Source organism: Betta splendens, chromosome 16, assembly GCF_900634795.4.
Source record: "Betta splendens chromosome 16, fBetSpl5.4, whole genome shotgun sequence".
Taxonomy (NCBI): domain Eukaryota; kingdom Metazoa; phylum Chordata; class Actinopteri; order Anabantiformes; family Osphronemidae; genus Betta; species Betta splendens.
Window position 1 is genome coordinate 6,957,487 of NC_040896.2, and position 20,641 is coordinate 6,978,127.

The 20,641-nt window shown below is 47.8% G+C and overlaps 1 protein-coding gene and 1 pseudogene across 1 annotated transcript; both read right to left on the reverse strand.

Annotated features, from left to right (window-relative positions):
- Positions 1 to 1,741: 1,741 nt before the first annotated feature.
- Positions 1,742 to 16,015, reverse strand: LOC114843050 (sterol regulatory element-binding protein cleavage-activating protein-like; annotated as a pseudogene).
- An 804-nt stretch (positions 16,016 to 16,819) lies between these two features.
- Positions 16,820 to 18,873, reverse strand: LOC114843417 (elongator complex protein 6-like). The gene is made up of 7 exons (XM_029129949.3): positions 18,620 to 18,873; positions 18,375 to 18,453; positions 18,205 to 18,275; positions 17,912 to 18,036; positions 17,452 to 17,668; positions 17,223 to 17,375; positions 16,820 to 17,148 (listed from the first exon to the last, which is right to left on the reverse strand). Exons 1-7 carry the CDS (start codon positions 18,671 to 18,673, stop codon positions 17,023 to 17,025), a joined length of 825 nt encoding a protein of 274 aa, XP_028985782.1. The 5' UTR covers positions 18,674 to 18,873; the 3' UTR covers positions 16,820 to 17,022.
- Between the last annotated feature and the right edge of the window lie 1,768 nt (positions 18,874 to 20,641).

Sequence of the window (20,641 nt, forward strand, 5' to 3'; positions counted from 1 at the left end):
CGTACCAAAGGTCCTTCTATTTTCCCAACAACTAGGTCGGAATCTCATTGTTTATTCTCTGTTCAAATCCCAAAAAAGTACAAAAAAACCCAACAAAAAACAAGTAAATCAAAGGATCTACGAAATAACCTTAATCAATGAAAACCAAGACAATGTGTTGCTTCTTTGAATCCAATCGAGCATTTTTTCCAACCTATTTATACATACATCACTGGATTAGCAGACAAAATACAAAACCTCTCAGTGCGTTATATTAAGTTTTTACAATGTTTAAGTTTAGTATGTTTTAGATTCTTTATGAATCATCTTATCTTTTAAACAACATAAAACAATGAAGGCAAGGGGAGGGTGTGTGTGTAAAAAAATATAAGAATGGTTTACAAAGATCCCTTTAAACCCAGTCCGAGTGTGTCTCGACGTGTGATGTGTGCTGTGTGTGTGTGTGTGGTGTCGTGTGTGTGTGGCTGTGCCCTCCGTTTCCCTCTTCCTTAGTGGTGATGCCCCACCTCGTGAGTGTGAAGTGTGGCTGTGTGTTGTTTGCTAGTGAGTCCGCTTGTGTGTGTGTGAGTGTGGTGTGTGCCTGTGTGTGTGTGTGGGGTGGTGGTGTGTCGTGTGTTGTGTGTTTGTGCGTGGGTGTGGTTGCAGGTAGGAAGATAAACAGGGGTAGTGCTGACCAGCAACAAGAGGCGGAGGGGCGACGAGAGAGAGAAAAGGGCGTTAGGCCGGGTGGGGGTGCGGGCCCGGCTGGAGGCCCGGGCCGAGGGGGGTCCACGCTAAGGGGGGCGGGGTCTACGCTAAGAGGGGGATGGTGGAGGCTGTGGGACGGTGTTTGCAGAGGAGGAGACGTCTCGGTGGAGGTTCGCCGGTCAGATGTCGTTGAGATGCCGGTTTGGCTGAGTCATGGTTGGTGGTCAGGCCTGGTGCTTGTTGGTCGGTTGACGGTAAGTAGAGGCGCACGGCCAAACGGCCCAGGGGTGCGAAAGCTGGGGAGGGGCGGGGCTTCCGTTGACGGGCGACACCTTGAAGTGTTGTTCCAGGTTGTGGGCAGTGCCTGTTTTAATTCATGTTGTTATGCAGTGAGTTTACCTCCGGGGAGTTATCCTCGACTTCAGGACTGCGGTTCGCCTGTTGGGGTGTCAGAGGGGTGAGTGTGGATGTGGAGGGATGTCCGTTCCTCCTTTGGAGGGGCCCTTAACGGGTCCTCTCGCTTGTTCGGGGAGATTAGGATCATTCCTGGCCACCTTCCGGCGGCTGCTCGCAGCACCGTGATCGGCTTCTGGTGAGCACACTGCACCGAACGCGTGAGCTGGCAGCTGATCATCCTCGCTGCTGTAACAAGGAGAGGAGGCATGCTGCCTCTGCCGGGGGCGCCTTCACAGGGAGCACAGAGGACAGTCAGGTGAATTCAGGCTCAAGACTGAACTGAATATACTGTAGTTAGTTCAGTTTGTAGGATCAGATTTCATTACACAAAAACTAAATCACTTTTATCAGACGGTAGAACTGTAAGAATAGGGCTGACATGGTTTCGCTTGTGATGAGGTTTAACAGGAAATCAATTCTCACCTCTGAACTGCAGCGCACCCAGAGGTTGTTGATCTCAACAGTGAGAAAATCCAAGCACCCGTTTAATCGAGCTGCTACGATTCTAAACAGGCAGAGGGAAACACAGGCTCGTGACAAATATACAGCAGACACAAAATAGCTTTTATCTTTGAACCTCATTTAGACGCAAGTCACTGGCTGTGGTCTGAGCCTACCGGTTGTTGAGGAAGGCGAGGGCTGTGATCCCAGAGACGCTGTCGTCGTTGCTGCTGCAGCGTAACGAGCCTTCCACCGCATCCCACAGCTGGAACCACAACACAAGGTTTCTCATGTTCCACGAAGCACTGCTGCTCTATGCTCCAATGTCCTACATTATTCTAATTACCAGCTGATGAATAACAACACTATTCCTCAACAAGGCAAAGCCTACAAAGGTAAGACATCTTGTGTGAATACATGGAGCATCAAGTGTTTCACTGTATGCACCTCCAGTTTACCGCTGCTCCTCCCAGCAGCTATCAGGTTTCCTCTCAGCTCCATGGCCCACACAGAGCTCTCCCAGTCTGCCGTGGCCTGTGTCCCTGATTTGAAGGCTCTCTCTTGCGTTAAGGCGTTTGCCGACTCCCCTGGGCTGGGTTCCTCTGAAGCGGAGCTCCTGAAGGCGGCGAGGAGGAGGCTGAGGGAGGCGCGGGGTAGGTGGGGAGGTGAGGGGGGCTCGTGCTCCACATAGGCACGCTCCACCAAGCCTCCAAAGTCAAACCCTCCTCTGGGTGGAGTAGAGACATGTGAGGGCGGCTGGGAGGTAAAGTTGGTATCAATGAGTGGAGTCAGATCGGGCTGATCTGTGAACAGAGTCAGGCGGGCCGCTGCTGTGCGGCGTCTCAGTGGGAAGCCCTCGTCCTCGGTCAGGCCGTCGCCACTGATTGAGGCATCGCAGCCCTCACAGCCTAAAGTCTCTGGCTCTGCAGCTCCACCAATGGGGTCCCAGCCATCCCTCTGCTCCCAGCAGCCACTGCTGCTGCACCGTCTAACCTGAACCAACACAGTCATAAGTTAGATTCAAATCAAATTCAAAACACAGTGACATCAAACCTCTGCTTAAAAGTTTCCCAGATGAGGAGTGGAGGAGTTTCCCTCTGGGAAAATGTTCACCCGTGGTTTGGGATGACAGTGAGACAGTCTCCTGTCTGGGCGTCCCACACCCGGATCTGACCCGCCAGGCAGCAGCTCGCCAGCAGCATCCCATCACTTGCTAAACACTCGATGTCCTGGAAGGAGAATGAAAGAAAAGTAGCACTCACACACAGAACAGGAAGAATCTGCAAGAATGAACTGATAACGTAATTTAGATAACGACATAAACGAGGTCAAATTAACATTGTCCTTGAAGGTTTATGGGTTTTGCCAGCACGCTGTCACTTTGATCCTTCAACGTCATTTATGAGCAGATGTCGGATGATTCTTGCATAAAGACAAACGCTTTCCATATCCATGTATATAGTCATCACGGTTTCAAATGAGCAACTGTCTCCAATAAACCAGTATGTGTGGTGTGTGGTGTGTGTGTGTGTGTGTGTGTGTGGTGTGTGTGTGTGTGTGGTTGTGTGTGCAGTCTCACCATACTGTGGCCCCGCAGCAGCAGAGGTGAGATCTCGCTGACAGGCGGTGAGTAACCGTAATCGTCGCAGGGCAGGTCTCCTCGGCGTCTGCGCCCATGAGCAACGCCGTTCTGACCGTAGTTACGTGGGCAGAGAACCCGGTACAGACAGAACAGCAGCAGAACCAAGACCACGCCAGCTGCCAGACCCAGAGCTGCCACCCTGGATGGACAGAGAACAAATCCAGTCCACTAAGATCTCCACCATGTGAGTGCATTTAATGGAATGTGGATTGTTTCCCTGCAACATTCATTTGTCATCTAAAATATTGACAGGTCTGGGGGAACATGAAGCAGGAAGCTTGATTTGACAGCAGTGCCTGGAAAGGTTCTGTTCTGCGCTGTAACCATTTACAACTTAAGTGATTGAATGTTTACATTTGGATTTGGCAGATCCAAAAAAAGTGCTGGAAGACAAAACAGTGCAATGAAAATTGACAGTACAAGATTCACAGCTTTAAAAACGCAGTATGCTGTTTTGCACTGAGGGAAATAAATCAACTATATTGGATGAAAAAAGGTTTAGTTATTTTGAGTCACGGTTTACTCAGTATCAACCTCATCGTCCAAGATAGAACTTTAGAGCACATAAAAATTGAATCTCTCTATGAAGCAAAGATCATCCCTGGAAATTCACACCTAAAAGCCTTTACGTTAGGTGTGCGGAACCCCTAACCACTAAGCCACATACAGCCATCATAATAATCAGAACAAGATGAAAAACCAAGCGTAATGGGTACAACTCGAGCCTCCAGTCTGATGCAAGCTGCTCTGAATCCTGCTGTAGCACCATGTTTTTCCACAGCTCACACTGGCCTTCTCCCAGTTTCAGGGTCATCAAAACAAGCCATAAACCCAGATGCCCACTGTGAAGGTCACGACCCTGACCCAACCAATGCAGATAACCCACATATCTATCGCTCATATCATCTTTGAACTCAACCTTCTACTTGTGTCTTACACAACGACAGAGACAGAGACTTCAACTTTTTACTCCTGTGTGGAAGCGTAATAGAAAAAAACATTGTTACGATAAACAAAACGTTTCATCAATATAAAAAAATATACCTCTTAAACTTCATCTATTCATGAAATAGAGGAGAAACCTAATGACATTCTCCTCCAAAAACAGAACAAAAAGAATGTAGACAAAAACATCTTTGCCGCGTCCACACTATAAAATTAAAATCATGTTTATATGTCATGGCTATTAAGATGAATCTGGACCAGCCTGGCATCCAGTTAGTCCGGCTGGTTCAGTAAGGGAGAGTCTGCTGAGGACAAACAAGAATCCTCCCTTTTCTTTGTCTCAAACCAGAAAACAATGATGTGGTGCAAAAGACATTAATTAGGATTTACTAGTGATACAAGGTGCAGATTTGTATTTAGTTATGTTGAATATACAATATGATTTTAGTCAGACAGATGTAAAAAGTAACTTTTATTTTCATATTCCAGTGTAAGTGACTCGGTACTAACTTGTAGAGGGTGAGGTCTGTCTGCAGATCAGCTGAGACTTTGGGGATGGGTGGCGGCGAATGCCTTGTGTCCTGAGGATGCCTTGTGTCAATGGCCTCTTGGGGGCTCAGGTGGACAGTGACGGGAATGATTGGTAGGATGCTGATGTACCTGAAAGCAGACAGAAAGTCTTTGTAAGAGACGCGGACGGGGTCCAGTAGAAACTGGACTCAACTACAAAAGGCTTCTACACCCCTCACCTCTTGGCCAAAGTGATGTTATAGTAGCTGAAAAGTGATGGCCAGTGCCTAAAGGACAGCCTCCTCCAACCCTCTTCATCCTCCTCCCCCCAGGTGATCTGAGGCACAGCGGGGGGCGAGTGGGGGAGGGGGCCCGCCCGAGCCGAGCCATGGTGGCCCTGTGATTGGTTCTCAGGTAAAGGAGTGGGATCTGGTGCAGGATGAATGCTGAGGGTGCTGGTGGGATCGCCACCACGAAAGACAGGAGCTACGCCCAGGTGAGGGGGCAAGCCTCCCCCAGGCTCCCCCAGAGGGCTCTGCTCAGCCACCTGAGCGGCCAGGTATGTTCGGATGCCGGCTGGGTCAGTATAGACAAGGATGCCGATCCAGATTACGGTGCCAGCCTGGAAACAAGGTAAACAACACGGATGCAGAACTACTAATATCCTAATAGAGATAATTATATATTATATAATGTCCTGATGCTAAAAGGAGGGCATCCCACTACTAACGAGAGATAGTTACAGAGCATTTCTTTCACTGTCAACCTGTTAAAAGCTGTTAAAGCTTTGTGTATTCTTGGCTTTGTCTCCGACATGTAGCTACATGTGAAGAAGAAGCAGGTGTTTCCACGTTTAACAGGCCGTGTGAAACACAAGCTACAGGTTAACCAGTGAACATGGTCATTTAAACCAAAGCTACACAGGAAAAGTCCCTGCAGCAGACAATCTTCCTGACAGTCTTTGCGAATACGAACGCACGACGACGTAACAGACTAAGCGCTAGATTAGCATCTGTTCTCTTACCATGATGATGCGCTGGGCCAGACGTGTGCGCGCCAGGAAGTACACAACACGCAGCCTCTTGGGAAGCCGGAGGTTCCTGAAGGCGGGGGTCTGCAGGGTGATTGTGTGGGGAGACGGCCGTGGGGGTGGGGGGGCCTCGCGGGGACGCAGCGGCCCAGGCTTGGGTGGAGGCAGCCCGGCTTCGGCCGGCAGACGGCGGTTCAGGTCAGCCAACTGTGAGAGTGAGCCGGTTACAACACTGCGTTTTTACCTTCACTAACACGTTTTGGTCAAAGTCGTGTAGGTCTGAGGCCAAACAGCAGGTGCAGTGTTTCCTGCTAATAAAGCCAACTGGTTTTATTGATTAATCTTCTCAGTTGGCAAAAGTAAAACACAAGATAAAAATTATTTCAGGAGCTTATCACTCGCTCTCTTGTGGATGACATTTAAAGTAAACCAAATAGGAAGAATCCAAATAAAGCCTTACTTTTAATATACTTCTACCTAAATGTAGCAGTTTAATGTTACTGCTGCTCATTAACACTGAACTAGTCACAGGCTTCATTATGTTTGTGACAAGAGGGCAAACAATAGAAACTAAGAGGTTTTAAATTAAACTGCAAATGTGGGAAAACAGTAATCTGAAAACTATGTGGGAAGGAATGTGTGCTGATGACCGTAACCTGACCTGAGGCTGAGCTCAGTTTATGCGCTGCGTCATCTGTGTTCATGTTTTGGGTACTTTTAATTCAGGATTAAACCAAATTAAATAAATACATAACTACATAAGGAACAGAATATATTTGCTGGCTGCTCAGCGCTTTGTAACAAAAACAACTTATTTCAATCAGAGTTTAGTTCTGTGATCTTCACTGACACAAAATAACCTACAAGGGCTATGAACGCTGAAGGTGGCGTGAGTGTGAGAGAGTTCTCACCTCCATGCGGCGGATGTCTATAGATAGTACTGTGGTGAAGAAGAACATCTGCAGGAAAAAGTCAGACACCAGCCCCACAACAGCGAAGAGGCAAAACTCCTACAAAATACAGGAACCAGAGGAGACAGATACCACATGATTAGCATGTTGCTAGCCTGAGTGCACGTTTGACAGTTAAGACAAGTAGGACGCACGTAGAACAGTCTAGAGGGAAAGAGAAGAGGTGTGTTTGGTTTGTAGATTATTGCTGAAACATACAGTCAGATTCAACGCTGGACTTGTTACCTGTATAGCTGGCACCAGGGTGAAGTATCCTATGAGGATGATGCACAGTTCAGTGGCCATGTTCTTCATGATAGACCAGCTCTCATTACTAAGGCCTGGAAAAGCAACAATACATGAGCTACTGGAACATGCTGTAAACACACATCCAAACCCGGCTCCATCCCACCCTGAGCAATGCGCAGCTTGACTTCGGGTCTACGGGGGTGGACACCACAGACTTGGTGAGGACTAGACATTTTCAGGCCAATCACCACCACCAGGGTAGGGAAAAATCTCTCTGCAGAGAAAACATCAGAACATGCCTTTGCTTAATAGATTCTGGCTGTTGAATCTGAAGCTAATAATATTAATAATAATAATAATAATAATAAACAGTCCTAAATATTGTAACTTATACATTTATTGTTTAATTTTTTCAGGAATTTAAAGCTCACTTTCCTAACTAGAAATGGACTGTACTGTGTTTAATGTCAACGTGAGCCAGGTCTTTGAGGGGAACGCGGGTCACAGGGAGTAAACATCAGCTGCACAGCTAACAGCGAAGCACAGCCCACAGCACGTGCGTGGGTCCCGGTCAGTGGTTGGACAGGGCTGTGCCACTGTCACGCCATGATGACTGCTTTCTAGTAATCCCCCAATGGTTGGACAGCATTCAATCAATATCATATCGCTGTGACTCCCCAGCACATAGTCCCACCACATCCCTACATCTATAGTCCTCACTAACCCACTGACTCTGCCAACATGCTGTAAACATTAACACAAATCCATGTAAAGTCAGGGGAGAGGAAGTGGGCTGGTCATGTGCGTGTCTTTGTCCTTCAGTAAATATAATATTTAGAGATAAAAATAAAAACAGTAACTGTCGGTTGGGGAGTAAACATTAACCTGACACATTTGCATACATGTAATAGAGGTGATAATGACACCTAAGTAGAAGTGGAGGAAAACAGCTGGAATTCATCCACACAATAGAGCAGAACCTGCACCAGCAGCAATGGAACCAGTAACTGACAGGTAAACTAAAATACTACACGTGGATCATGCTCTCAGAGTTTTCACATGTTATGAGAGATGCGTTTTTACCCTCCGTTGAGTGTTGGCGTCAGTCCAAACAATGTGCACAGTCCCACCGACATGAGGAGAGAGCTGAGGACCGTGACCACAGCAGCCAGAGCCAGGCCCCACTTGGATTTCACCATATCGATCTTACCTGTGGAATAAAACAGATAACAGGACTCTCCACACAACCTCCAACAACAGCGATTCACTGAAGTGGCCTTTTGTTTAAGGACTAGCTCTCTAAATGTGAACAGATATTTATTCTTCCTGTTTGGAGTGTGTGCCGCTGCCTGCGCTGCTTGTACTGGCAAGTCGGAGCGAGAAGTGTTAGGTGGGTGCCGTCTTACAGCGGTGTTCAATGTTCCTGTGTGAGGATTATCCCTACTCCAGACAGGAACAAACCTCTCACACTGATGCACATGCACCGAAGGACAGGGTGACTGGCATGAGCCTTTTCATGGATTAAGAGGCACAAGATCCACAGAACAGACCAAAACAGGAACAGCGCTGGACTCACGTGTGGAGAAGTAGATGTAAGCGAAGAGGATGATGTATGTGGTGACAAGGGGGATCAGCTCCGCGATTCCAATTTCCTCTTTGAAGTGACGTGAACCATGTGGTCGTATCTCAGCTGCAGTTGGCCGACGGATGGAGCTGCGTCAGACGAGCCCGTAAGCTGCCCAGGAACCTGGATGCAGAGATGAACGTCTACTTCAGCACTATGTGACGTAAGTGTCGATCCCAGCCTTTTGTAGTGCGATGGCTACTAATGTAATGTTTGTGTGTGACACAACAACTTGGAGAAAAATGAGATGCATTGTACCTGAAGAGTCCATAAAACTCACTTGGTATCATAGCTGGACAGCACGATAGTGATTGTGTAGGTCACCATCCTCTTCCTGTTGTAGTGACTGACCCCTGTGTACTTTCCAGGGACACCAAACAGCAGGTCTGAAAAGCATATCATCAATTCATCATCATTAACACTTCTGTGATGTTATTACGATCCCTGCTGTGCCACCTCATTTCTACCAGGCAGCATGACTGGTTTTGCATTCAGCTCATTGTGAACAAGAGCATCCGTTAGGTTGAACCTGGCAGCCAAACTGGCCCTGGCTGTGGATCAAAAATAAGCTTCTCATCTATAAATCTCTAGAGGAAGAATGCTGGGCTGGCTTTGGGCTGCCAGGGGAGGGGGGTCTGGTTCACTGTGTCAGTGGGCAAGGTTTTAGCACACCAGTAAGTTCCCAAGGATTCAAACTGTTCAAACTGTTCTGTTGTAGTAATAAAACCTCTTAGTTTCCTGATACTGCTAATCTGCTGCTGAGTCCCTACAATGACCTTTGTTAAATGGTGGCAACATTCAGCTGCATTTTATCCAGTAAAAGGCCAGAAGTTCAAATGACAATACACCACTGGGACTGGGATTTGCTGCTTTCCAGAAAAAAATAAAGATAATAAATATTACGTGTGATGACTATAGTGAGATCATTCTGACTTCACACCATCCTAGAGCACCTGCACACCCATTTCCTTTCACTGTATAGTTTCTGAACTTAATTATTTTAATGTTTGTATTTTTTCTTGACATGCACCCCCATGCCAACACCAAGTCAAATTCCAAGTTCAGTAAAGTGCTCTCAGGACCTGGCAATAAAGCTTTTTGTGATTCAGATTTTTCCCATCATCATGTGGACAGGGTCTGTTTGATTTGACCTTCCAGCCTCGTTATCAGTACCCTCGCAGTGTGGGCCGAAGTGTGCAGGCCTTTGGGGTTCATGCTTCTGGATGGTCTTCAGGAGGTCTGGGTCCTGAGTCGAACAGCTCCCGCTGGTTCTGCCAGTAGTTGCCAGGAGAAAACGAGCAGGCAGCCATGCTCCGGCAGCACCGACTGCATCCGCCGTAGCCCTGGCAACAGGTCTGTCACCTGGAGACATAACGTCTCCAGACTGCGAACCCCGGAGCTGTTGGAGCAGAAAGAAATGGGAGGAAGGAGAGAAGGTGAAGGTCCCTGGACCTGATGTTAACAGTTGTCAAGGAATAAGATGTTCTAATGCACATCATAGTGATAAACCTCCCGAATAATATTAGCTGTGGCTTTCCTTCAAAACAACAAATCAATGCTTGGAGCAGGACAGAAAGCAAACAGCTCTGTAATACAGCGCGTGCCCAAACCTAGACCTTGTCACAGATCGATTGCTCGTGGAGCTTCCCCGCCCAAAGTCATATGCTTTGTTTTCTTGCGTCTGCTTTCATATTTTTCATTCCTTTCAAAAGCTAAATATTTTGGAACTTTCAACATGACTTTCAACAGAATAAAACATGTTTTAAAAAAGAAAATAATATAAAATGACTTCATACAGCAGGAGAAAATAAAATAAAATTTGGCCATGAGCAAGTAGAAACCCTGTAAAAAGTGGCTTTAACATTTTACTTCTGTAGTTTCATCAATATGGACTGATTGTTTGCAGCCATTAAACAATTCTTTGTTGAATGAGGAGTGAGAAGTGTACGTGATCATTGATGGATGTACCTGTCAGAGTGAACATGATTGTGAATCTCCTCCAGCGACTGAAGACTTGGCCCAAGGGCGACCTAAAAACATCCACTGGCACCAAACTGCTGTCCCACGGAGACACTGCAGCCTTCACCAACACCTGCTGGATGTAGGCGACTGGAGGACCCCGGTACTGCAGCACACACGCACAGTCAGCCAAGTGTTCTGGGAATGTTTCAGACTTCCCTGCACTGTGTTTTTTATTATCATCATCACATGAATGAGAGTCCGTTCTCTGCTCACCCAGTCTGGCCGTTCTCCAAGCTCTCCCTGAGGCTCAGAGGGGACGCTGTAGTCTCGCACCCCTGTGGTGAACTCCACAGGACCCGTTCCCGGCAAGGGAAGCCTCAATAATGGATAGCTAGGGGGGAGAGGGTGAGGAGGTGGGGGTCCACAGAAAATGAAAAGACCCGTCAAAGTGCATCGATTTGCTCTGTTTGACAGGTCTCATCTATGTTCTGAGGAAAATCTGTAGCAACTGATGGTTAAAAAAGAGCATCTGAATACTAGACACCAAGCAGTGTCTGCACAGTCGTCCTGCATATTGTTACAGTCAGAGCTGGTAAGGCAAGTACCAACCTAAGCTATGACACAGATACATACAACCTAAATTAGACCTAAACACTAGATGCACAGTCTGGGTGAAGGACTGCACCCGTCTGATGTGCGCTCACTTCTGAGAACCTGCTTTTCTGCTACGTAGAGAGACCCGCTCCCTCTTTCTCCTGGAAATGGGCGGGTCCTTAAGAAACAAGTTCCCTTCCAGAGCCACACAACCTGTTACTTCCCCCTCTGTGTCAGCAGCCACTGTGCTGTTGGGAAACTCTGCAACATTCTGTAGCTGACAGAGCGGCCAGTGTTAGCGGTGGAGGCCAGACAATAGAGATCCACAGTTATGTTTGACAGAGGGCATCCGTGGTGGACTGCGTTCACAGATGACTTGCAGATTTTAGGCGTCGTGGTCATCGTTGTTTGGAGCCATGGCAGCAGAAGGGAGATTTAAGGAGGATTATGTAAGGGAAATTCAGCAAGTGAGGCTGTTTGTGATTGTCACAAATGAAGCTTCAAAAGACTTTGAAAAACCAGGGAACCTCTGAAGCACAAACATATAAATTGTTGCTGCTCTATGACTGCTATGAATGCTCTATGTGTGTATGGACAAACCGCAGATGAGCTTTCAAAGCCCAGGAACAATTTGAGCCCATGCTATGGATCAATAGCATTATCAGCGTCTGCTCATTTTGTGTTTTTGTACAAATATTACTTATTAACTTTGAAGCGTCTTATCAGCTGAAGAGAACGCGGTCCTCTCCGTCTTTGTCTGACCCCCCCGGTGTCACTGTACCTTCACAAAGGCCTCTTTTGTGCTGTTTCAGCCCCCTCCCGACCGGCAGATGGAGGGGCAGTTCTCCCATGCTCACTGGGCCACTTTCTCACAGCCCTCTGCTCTAGTTCTGCCTTCTCCATCCCCGTCGGGCTCTTTTCTTTCACGCGGCCCGGGTGGCGGTCACTCGTCCGTTTGGTCGGCACCCCTGCTGTACGCTTGCAGCAGGTGCGTGGCTGCGTTTGTGACTGCTGGCCCGACCAACTCTCTGACCTATGTCCTCTCTTTTAACCAGTGATTTAGCAAGAGTAGATATGTGCGTGTTAGGGCCGTGTTTGGGCCGTTGTGTCAGCAGGAGTCCGTTATGCATGTGTGCAGATGGTTTCAATGAACAGAGCCCTCGGAGCAGCATTCGTGCGAGTCTGTAGACGGCTGAACTGCACTGTTGTTTTAATGAAGCTGCACTAAATAAAAGGCGCCCCTGAAAGGTCCGTAGCAGTAAATCTATCCAACCGCCATCCGTTACCGTGAAAGGTTCACAAAAGGTGCTTGGAAGGTTTGTTTTTAGTGTTTGAGTGGACGTTGAATTGATTCATAGAAAAAAATAATAGAAGACAATCAGGAATTGGTAAATGACAGATTGCATTGAGTTACAGAAGCTACTGGCACAGGTGACAGACACGTGACGTCGCTGATACTTTGACTGCTCCCTTGACCTTAGTTTGTCAGGTTTCTTCTACGCTTCTCAGGATTCTCATCAATACGGTCAGTATTTCTACAGACGCCCCACAGCAGACAGACACAAACACAAAATGAAAGAACAGGACGTACCAGCAGGTGAGGATGCTGGCGGAGGTGAAGAGGATGATGGGTACTGGGTAGGAGGCACATAGCAGCCCGTGGCGGTAAAAAGCCGCCGAGATCCTCTGCCGCAGCCGCTCGCGCAGCGTCATCCTGGTGGTGTGGGGTCAACTCCCGGCCATTGGGATGGAGCGGCCGGCCGAGGACGGCGTGCCGCGGGGCATCCAGGGACCTGAAGGAGCCAGAACAAGCCTTCACACACAGACTGTAGATTTATGGCAAAAATCATCATCAACTAATATGTGCTGCGAGGCCAACGCTAACCACTAAATAACACTGATCAAACTGGCAAGAACATGCCCTCGAACAGCAAACGACGGTGAGAGTTGTCTGGAAGCACTTGTGCAGTATGATCATAACAGGAACCACAGCACAGCACATGTCCACAGGACCACGAACACCAACACACACGCCAGCTCATAAGGCTGCTCTGTCCCAAACGTGGAATTACTGACACACTCCTCTCATCACACACACAGTTCATTCAACAGCCACGAAGGTGTGGACGCATTCCTCCCTGAGGAAAAGTCCACCTGAGCAGCTGACTACAGCAAACATCTGCACGTCACGGCAAAAACAAGGTTTAAAAAACGACAAAGAGACAACATCTTATTTTACTGAAATGGGAAGATTTCTCTTCAGTTCTGGCAGAAAAATGAATAACAGTAATAATTATAACATTTATTATTGGCAAAAAACAGATTGTCTATGTGTATTAATTTTAAAAAAATAGTCTGAAACAATATTATTAGTTGACGCAGCTGAAAACGGTCTGCTCTCATTTTTAGAGCCCAGCGTGAATCATTTGATTAACTTGTTTTTTGGCCCATTAATCCCTGAAAACCCTGTGTTTTCTGCATTATCAAAGTATCAACATCCGTGTGTTAATGTTAATTAGTCTGAAAGAAGGTAATAAACAGGTAGCAGTTGTAGTACATCACATGTACTTGGTACATCAGTTTCTTGTGTCTAATCTCCTGTTGGCTCAATCTCAGCCTGTGTCCATGTTAAGTCTCTGTTTACTCAGCAATGCTTTAGTCTTTGTAGTTGAACACTGCTCTGTTACAGGGTTTAACTGGTTGCCCTACCCTCCACACACACAGCATTAGTACTGCATCACTCTGTTGACTCTGTTGCCTCGTCTTCTCACAGGACGTCCACAAACAGCACGTTACACGGTACAACCGCTGTCACACCTTTCCCGTCCCTGCGCTTTAAGACCGTACCTGCTAATGGGAGCAGACCAGGGTCTCTCTCTGGCTTGTGGGCGCTTGTGTCCCCTGAAAGCGGCAGCACTGGAGGTTTTTAGCTTAAGTGGTGACTTGTGGTTGACATAATGCTCCCTTCTTGATTCAGGCAGAGTTTGCGACTGCTCAGGTCGTCCTCCCGGGACCAACGGAAACATTCCCTGGGAGGAATTCGCCTCAGGAGTCCCTTGATGTGCGGTTATAAATACACTACACAGTAAACACAGCAGCGGCGCAGAAAGCCGGCACGGTGGATTGTGCAAGCGTCAAACAGGGGCTTTGAAGCGAAGCCTTTGTGCTCTGCTTTGAAGAAAAGTCCACTCTCTGCCAGCTTGTGATCATGCGCAGTGTCTTCTGATATAAAATCTTCCAGTTTTGTCTCCATCGCTGTTGTTTATCCAGGTTACGTAGGTGTAATAGTGAAGCCTGCGTTGGCAAAGGCTCAGCAGCATCTCCGTCAGTCAACTAATCTGGGATTGAGCTGTTCGGAAACTCCACAAGCTGGACCCGACCCCCCCCATCGCTCCGTCCCCCCACGGTCAGCACAGAGGCATTCACGCCCCCAAACTACCACAGCTTTAATGAACACTAGAAGACCAGTGTCACAACCGGACAGGACTACACTTCCCACAGGCTGTGAGCTCGTGCTCCCTTCAGCCACTTTGGCAGGTGACCAGCGATTGTTTGCAAACTCTATTTGGGTCTGACCACAAGGAATGTGTTGGGACAGATCCGCTACCACAAGATACAATTCAAGACAGAAATCAACCTTTATGACTACATCACAAAATGTCAACGTCAAAACATTGTGAACTTATGTGCATGTATGTACTGCAATTTAGACAGACAGACAGACTTTATTATAATAGTTCACATACAAAAGCACAGTTACTTGCAAATGAACACACGGTTGCAAACAAACTAGCTGTTTAGCACTGAGCCCAAACACAGTGGGAAATCATTGTGGTTCTCAGCATCTTAATTAGGCGGCTTACAGATTAAGAAAGACTTAGAAGCCACATGTCCACAACCTCAGCGTGAGCAGTGAGTCAGTGCTACTGCTAATCTAACATGAACCCACATCAACAGCAGGGACACACGTACCTCTTCTCAACCGTCCCCACGGTGCCCAGCTTGAAAGCATCTCCGTGACTTAAGTCCAGCGGCATATTGAACTGCTTCATGTGCGTTTACACACCTTATCTGCACCGACACTCTCATTACCGCTGATCCAAAGCTATGCTCACATCCATCAACGCGCCAGCGAACCGGGCAGCGTTCATGCTCTACGACCGGAACACAGCCCTCGATGTGGACGCACGCGCCTCAGAGCAGCGAAGCCCATTAGTCCCTTAAAAGCAAACACGAGCTGGACTCAATGTCTGCAACAGCAGCATTTAACAACCACAGGCGATGACAACACAGGTCAACATGCTGTCAATCAGTAACTATGCTGCAGCCAGCGATGGGGACAAACGCACGGGCTGATTGTTCAGAGGAGGAAGGAAGGAGTGCTTTTAATAAGGAACCCCCGCTGTGTCCCGTCGGCGCACCTTGCTCATTCAGCCCGTAACAACACGCTGGTCCGGCGGGGCTGACGCAACGCTGGCGCAACATCACCACCACGAGCGGCTCCCAGGCAGGATGCCCAGAACCCGGAACCGGTCCCCGGAACCGGTCCCCACGAAGCTCGCTCAACGGATGCACGTCCGCTACTATCGACCTTATTTATACTCCGTCCTGTAGAAGCTCCGCAGCAGACGCTCGTGGCGTCAACAATCCTTCCGTTTGAACAGATCAGGTGAACTCGTTACAATAAAGGCCGATATTCATACACGTCTCCAGGTAAACACACACACGAGCCGTCTGTCCTGTTCAAACCCGTGTCCCTGCTCAGAAACCTGTCCTGGCTAACTGAGGCTAATGAGGGCAGCTAATGTTAGCTTGGGTGGGCAGACGTTATGAGGACCTTCATGGTGAAGGTTTGAGAACGATGCTCATTGTGTTTACACCGAATTATGTTTTCCACAGATTAAACACACACATGAACAAACCGAACCTTTCGGACGGTTCGCGTTTCCAGTGCATGTAAACAAGCTGTGGCAGCATCAAGCTAGTGGCTAATATAACTTACAAGCGTGAAGCTACGTTAGCTCATCAATTATTTCAGATTTAAAATATGAGCGTACATTACGGCTCAACCAGAAAAGCTCGTGGAACATAAAAACGGACCATTTGAGCCCAGAAGAACCGTCTACCAAGCCTCATGAACGTGGCAGCTAGTGGTAAATAAACGCTAACGCTAGCTGGTTCTGTACAGTCACGGAGCTAAGTTGTGTGTTTGTTCACTACATAGACTCGTGTCGTAATGTTACAAAATACAGACGGTGCCTTCGAAACCCAGCAAGTGGAGCAACTAAAGCTCTACAGCAGTCAGCCACTTTAACAGACCCCATGCTTTCAGACACTAGCAAGCTAGTGCTAGCTCTCGGAACACGTTAGTGGATTCTTGACAGGCTCACCTCTAAAACTCCAGCGCTGCAGGTACTGCTCACGTCCTCCTCGACAACCTCACGGTTGCGTTAATCCCTGGGCGAAATCGACGACGGTGCTTCAAGAGCAGCACTTAGAATCTATGGGTTGTCAAATCCCAAACACACCTCTCCCCTCCGACCTCTCAACCCGCGTCGACAAAGGCGAGGACGGCGCGACCTCTAGTGGACGGACAGCGTCATGACAGAACAAGCTCAGGACTTTGTGTAAATTAGGAAGATACACAACGATAGTTTAGTTCGTTTTATCTATAGACTACAACTGTGCACAAAGACAACAATGACTAGTAGAAAAAAATAGTGTGAAAGTTCATTGTCTATTTGTGCTTTATTGGCAATGCAGGTCCATTCAGGTGCACAACGATTATTCATTTTTCATATACAGGACAGTTTCTTCTTTAATTGCTGAAAACCATCCGGTAGGTGGCTGCGGTCTGGTACCAGGCCGGACCCAGATAACAGAATGATGTGGTTCCTCCACTGTGTCACAAGCAAACCTGATGAATGTGCAGCTACAGAACAGTGCTGGAGGTCCCACGAGCAAAGAAGGAGGCTCCTTTGTCGTGGACCTTGTACTGAAAAAGCTTCTTCTGCGTGTGCAGCCCCTCTCCTCGTCTCTTCCTCCAACACACTTCCACCTGAAAACAAGCAGCGATGTATGAATACTTGCAGATGCATTTTATGGAAGGGCTCCACGTTTTCTGACACACACCTGTCCGTGTATGTCCCTACAGTAGCCGGTTGGAAGACCCTCCACATGAAGACTGAGGCTGCACTGGTGGGTTAAACCCTTCAGTAGTCTGTCTGAGCCTTCATCCTCCTCCTCCTCCTCCCCATCGCAACGTACAAGCATCACCATGTTCCCCTACAGTCACAGTTCATTCAAAAATTGATCAGTTAGATTGCATGAGAATCGTCAACCTGATATACGTCAGTCTGACCTGTAGCTGTGAGCAAACGGTGGCGCTGCAGTAGTGGCTGAAGTCCAGCGCAGCCCCAACGCTGACTCCCAAACTCAGGAGAACACTGAGATCATCCACCAGCAGCACTGGAGGTCCCCACTCTTCTGCCCCATCTGCCGCCTTTTCCCTACTGTTAAAGCTGCTCAGACTGGAACGGACGAACTCATATAAGCTCCGCAGGCCGACAGAGGGATCCCTTAAGTTGGAGACATGAGGGAAATACAGGTAATGAAAGACATGTCACAAAGTGTCTGGGGAAAAAGTGCTGCTGCTGATGATAAGATGTGGAAGTAAAGCCTTAAAACAAAGCGTACATACACATTACATAGATTATCTATCTATACATTACATACACAACATGTGTGTATTTAAATGTATGTAATTACATACACAAAATGTGTATGTAATGAGACAGAAAGGTGATTATAGTTACTTGTACCTGAGGAAGTTAATGGCTGGACTTGCTCCATTAGCATCTCGAGGAACCAAAACAGACAGCGACTCCTTCAGTCCTTCAAAGAATATCAGCTGACCTTTCTCCTTTGCTTGTGTCAGACTTACACCCTGAGATCCAACAACACGCACTGATTAAAGAACACACTCAGCCTAGAAGAGCCAGACTTTGACTCACAGGGGCTGAAGTGAAGGGTTCTTTATCACATAGAGGATCGATGTGATTTCCAGTGGTAATAATGCTGTTGTCAAACACACATCATGACGAGTGGGACTCACCAGCCTCTGACTGACTGCACTGTAGTGACTGAACGACTGCACCAGGCCCAGAAAACACACTCTGCACCGCGCTGGAACGGACCACGGACAAATCAGCTGTTGCTCAGACCCGCAGTTATTACACACGTGTTTCATGTTTTCACAACATGCTTACGGGTGTCACAACTCACCTCGTAGGTAAAAAGAGAGAAAGTGGTGAATGAGAAACGAGGCATCGCTCCGTCTGTCCGACACCAGGATGAATTCACCCTGTAAAACAGAACCATGTCACAAAACACGCACGCGCAGTGTAGCCGCTAAAGCTAAAGGTTGGAAGCGTGCTAGTGCATATTGACATTAGCTCAACAGTCATATCCCCGTAAAGCAACGTGCGACATGAATCACCTCTGTGCATGAATGAAAGAAGTAAAATTACCTGAGTGAAAGTGTCCGGAGTTGAGTTCAGGATGCTGTTGAGCTCTACGTACATAGCTAGCTGAGCTGGCTAACGGTAAACAGCTAAACAGTGACAAGTGAGCCCGCTGAGCGCTGCGGGGAACGAGTCAGGGGTCAGACCGGCGACGGTTGCCTCATTAATCAGTGGGTTCGGAACGATGCCAACAATGTTATTTTAAGTAATAGTTAGACGTTGTGTCTCAGTTAGCTGCTGTGCTAACACTTAGCTGTGTGCTACCAACGAAGACTACAAGACAAACGGGAGGTCTCACTCCAACGAAATAAGCCACGTCCTTTTTTAAATTACAAAAAGATATGGATGTATTTTAGCACGAGGGATCCAGTTCATTAAAACAGGTTATCAATGTAAGGAATAATAAAAAAGATCAAATTACCATATGATCATTTTAAACCACGAACCGTAGTTATCGGTTTAGCGTATATGTTCTTTTTTAGTTAAAAAAGAAGGTAGTTATTTTATCATTTATTTTGTTGTCAAGTCGTGAAGACCGTCTATTCTCTAAAAGCCACAAACACTGGTGATGTGTGTTTTAAACGTGTACATCATATCCAGACATCTGGTTTTATGTAAAGGGCACACGGACAGCGGTGGTTTGTGACGGACGGAGGTTTCAGAGGGAGTGTTGGTCCGTGGACACAGCTGCATTCCTCAGTCAGCGTCTTCCATCTTAGCATCAGGCGCTTCATCAGCAGGACGACACGTTTGATGGAGGATCTGGCTTCTTATCAGCAGGTGGCAGCGTTTGCCTCTCAAACAGACATCAGCACCAGCCACATTCTGATCAGTGTGTGACGATACCTCATCACGCAGTTTGTCTCCATGTGTTGTGTGTGTATATGGTTACATTCATTTCACTGTATTTATAAATACGTTTATTTGTTTGGTATATTGTTTCTCATGGTTTTTAGTCTGGACACTTGTTCGTTTATCTCTGTTCTGGCTTCAACAGTGAAAATCACACCTCTTACATTTTACACACATCATATTTTATAACTCGAGGCACGGAACCAGGACCAGAACACTGACACAGCGTCGATGGTGAGGGACACAGAACAATCCAATGAGCTCTAATTGACTTTGGACACTCACACATCATGTACCCGTTTTCACCCACAATCCAACATGAAGCACTCTTAGTTGCCCTGAATGTTCCGCTTGTTCCCAACAACATGCAGCATTCACTCTTCACTGACAGCAGGGATGATGCGATGCGAAGGAGCAGCTGGTCACCGGGCGGAGGGTTTGGGAGTCCACGGTCTGGGCCAGCGGAGCTGGTTGAGCCCCGGCGCCGCGGACGGGCGGCTGCAGATGGAACAGGGAGGAGCAGGACGCACGTGGTCCTTCCACCGCAGCACCCGGCCCCGGGTTCTGCTGGGCCCGTTCAGACGGGGGCTCCTGGTCCTGGGTGGCCGTGGGTCGGTCTGGGGGACTCTGTAGAGGTAGATGTCGTATTGGGCCAAGGCACCAGCGGAAGGTTTGGACCTCTTAGGGAGGTGCAGCTCCAGGTCGATGGTCACCTTACAGCGGGAACAAACTGGTCACTGACGGAAAACACCCATAAACACACGCACAGCAACCGTCACAAATAATGAATACGCCAGGACTTGTAGTGAAGGGAACCGAGCTGTGGGCTGCTGAGGCAAACAGTTGGGTCACATCACTGTCAGCGCTCAGAACCGCTGCCAAAGCGCTGCCTCGCTGCCAAAGCGCGCGCATGTTCTGCAGAACTGGGACTAAACTGGTGATGTATGGCTAGATTTCCATGAGAAAGAAGCCAACGGGTCCTGTTCTGATCAGCAGCATTCCTCAGAGTCTCATTAGTAAACCAGGCCGCGCCAGAGCCATTCAGTCGCCTCGCCCCCCGGTTTCTCCTGTTTCCTTTCACGCAGCTTGTGAGGCACCGTGTGCATGTGTGTGTAGGTGCACGTGCTGTGTTCATCCAAGCCTCCTCGTGTGTGTGTGTGTGTTTTACACACACGC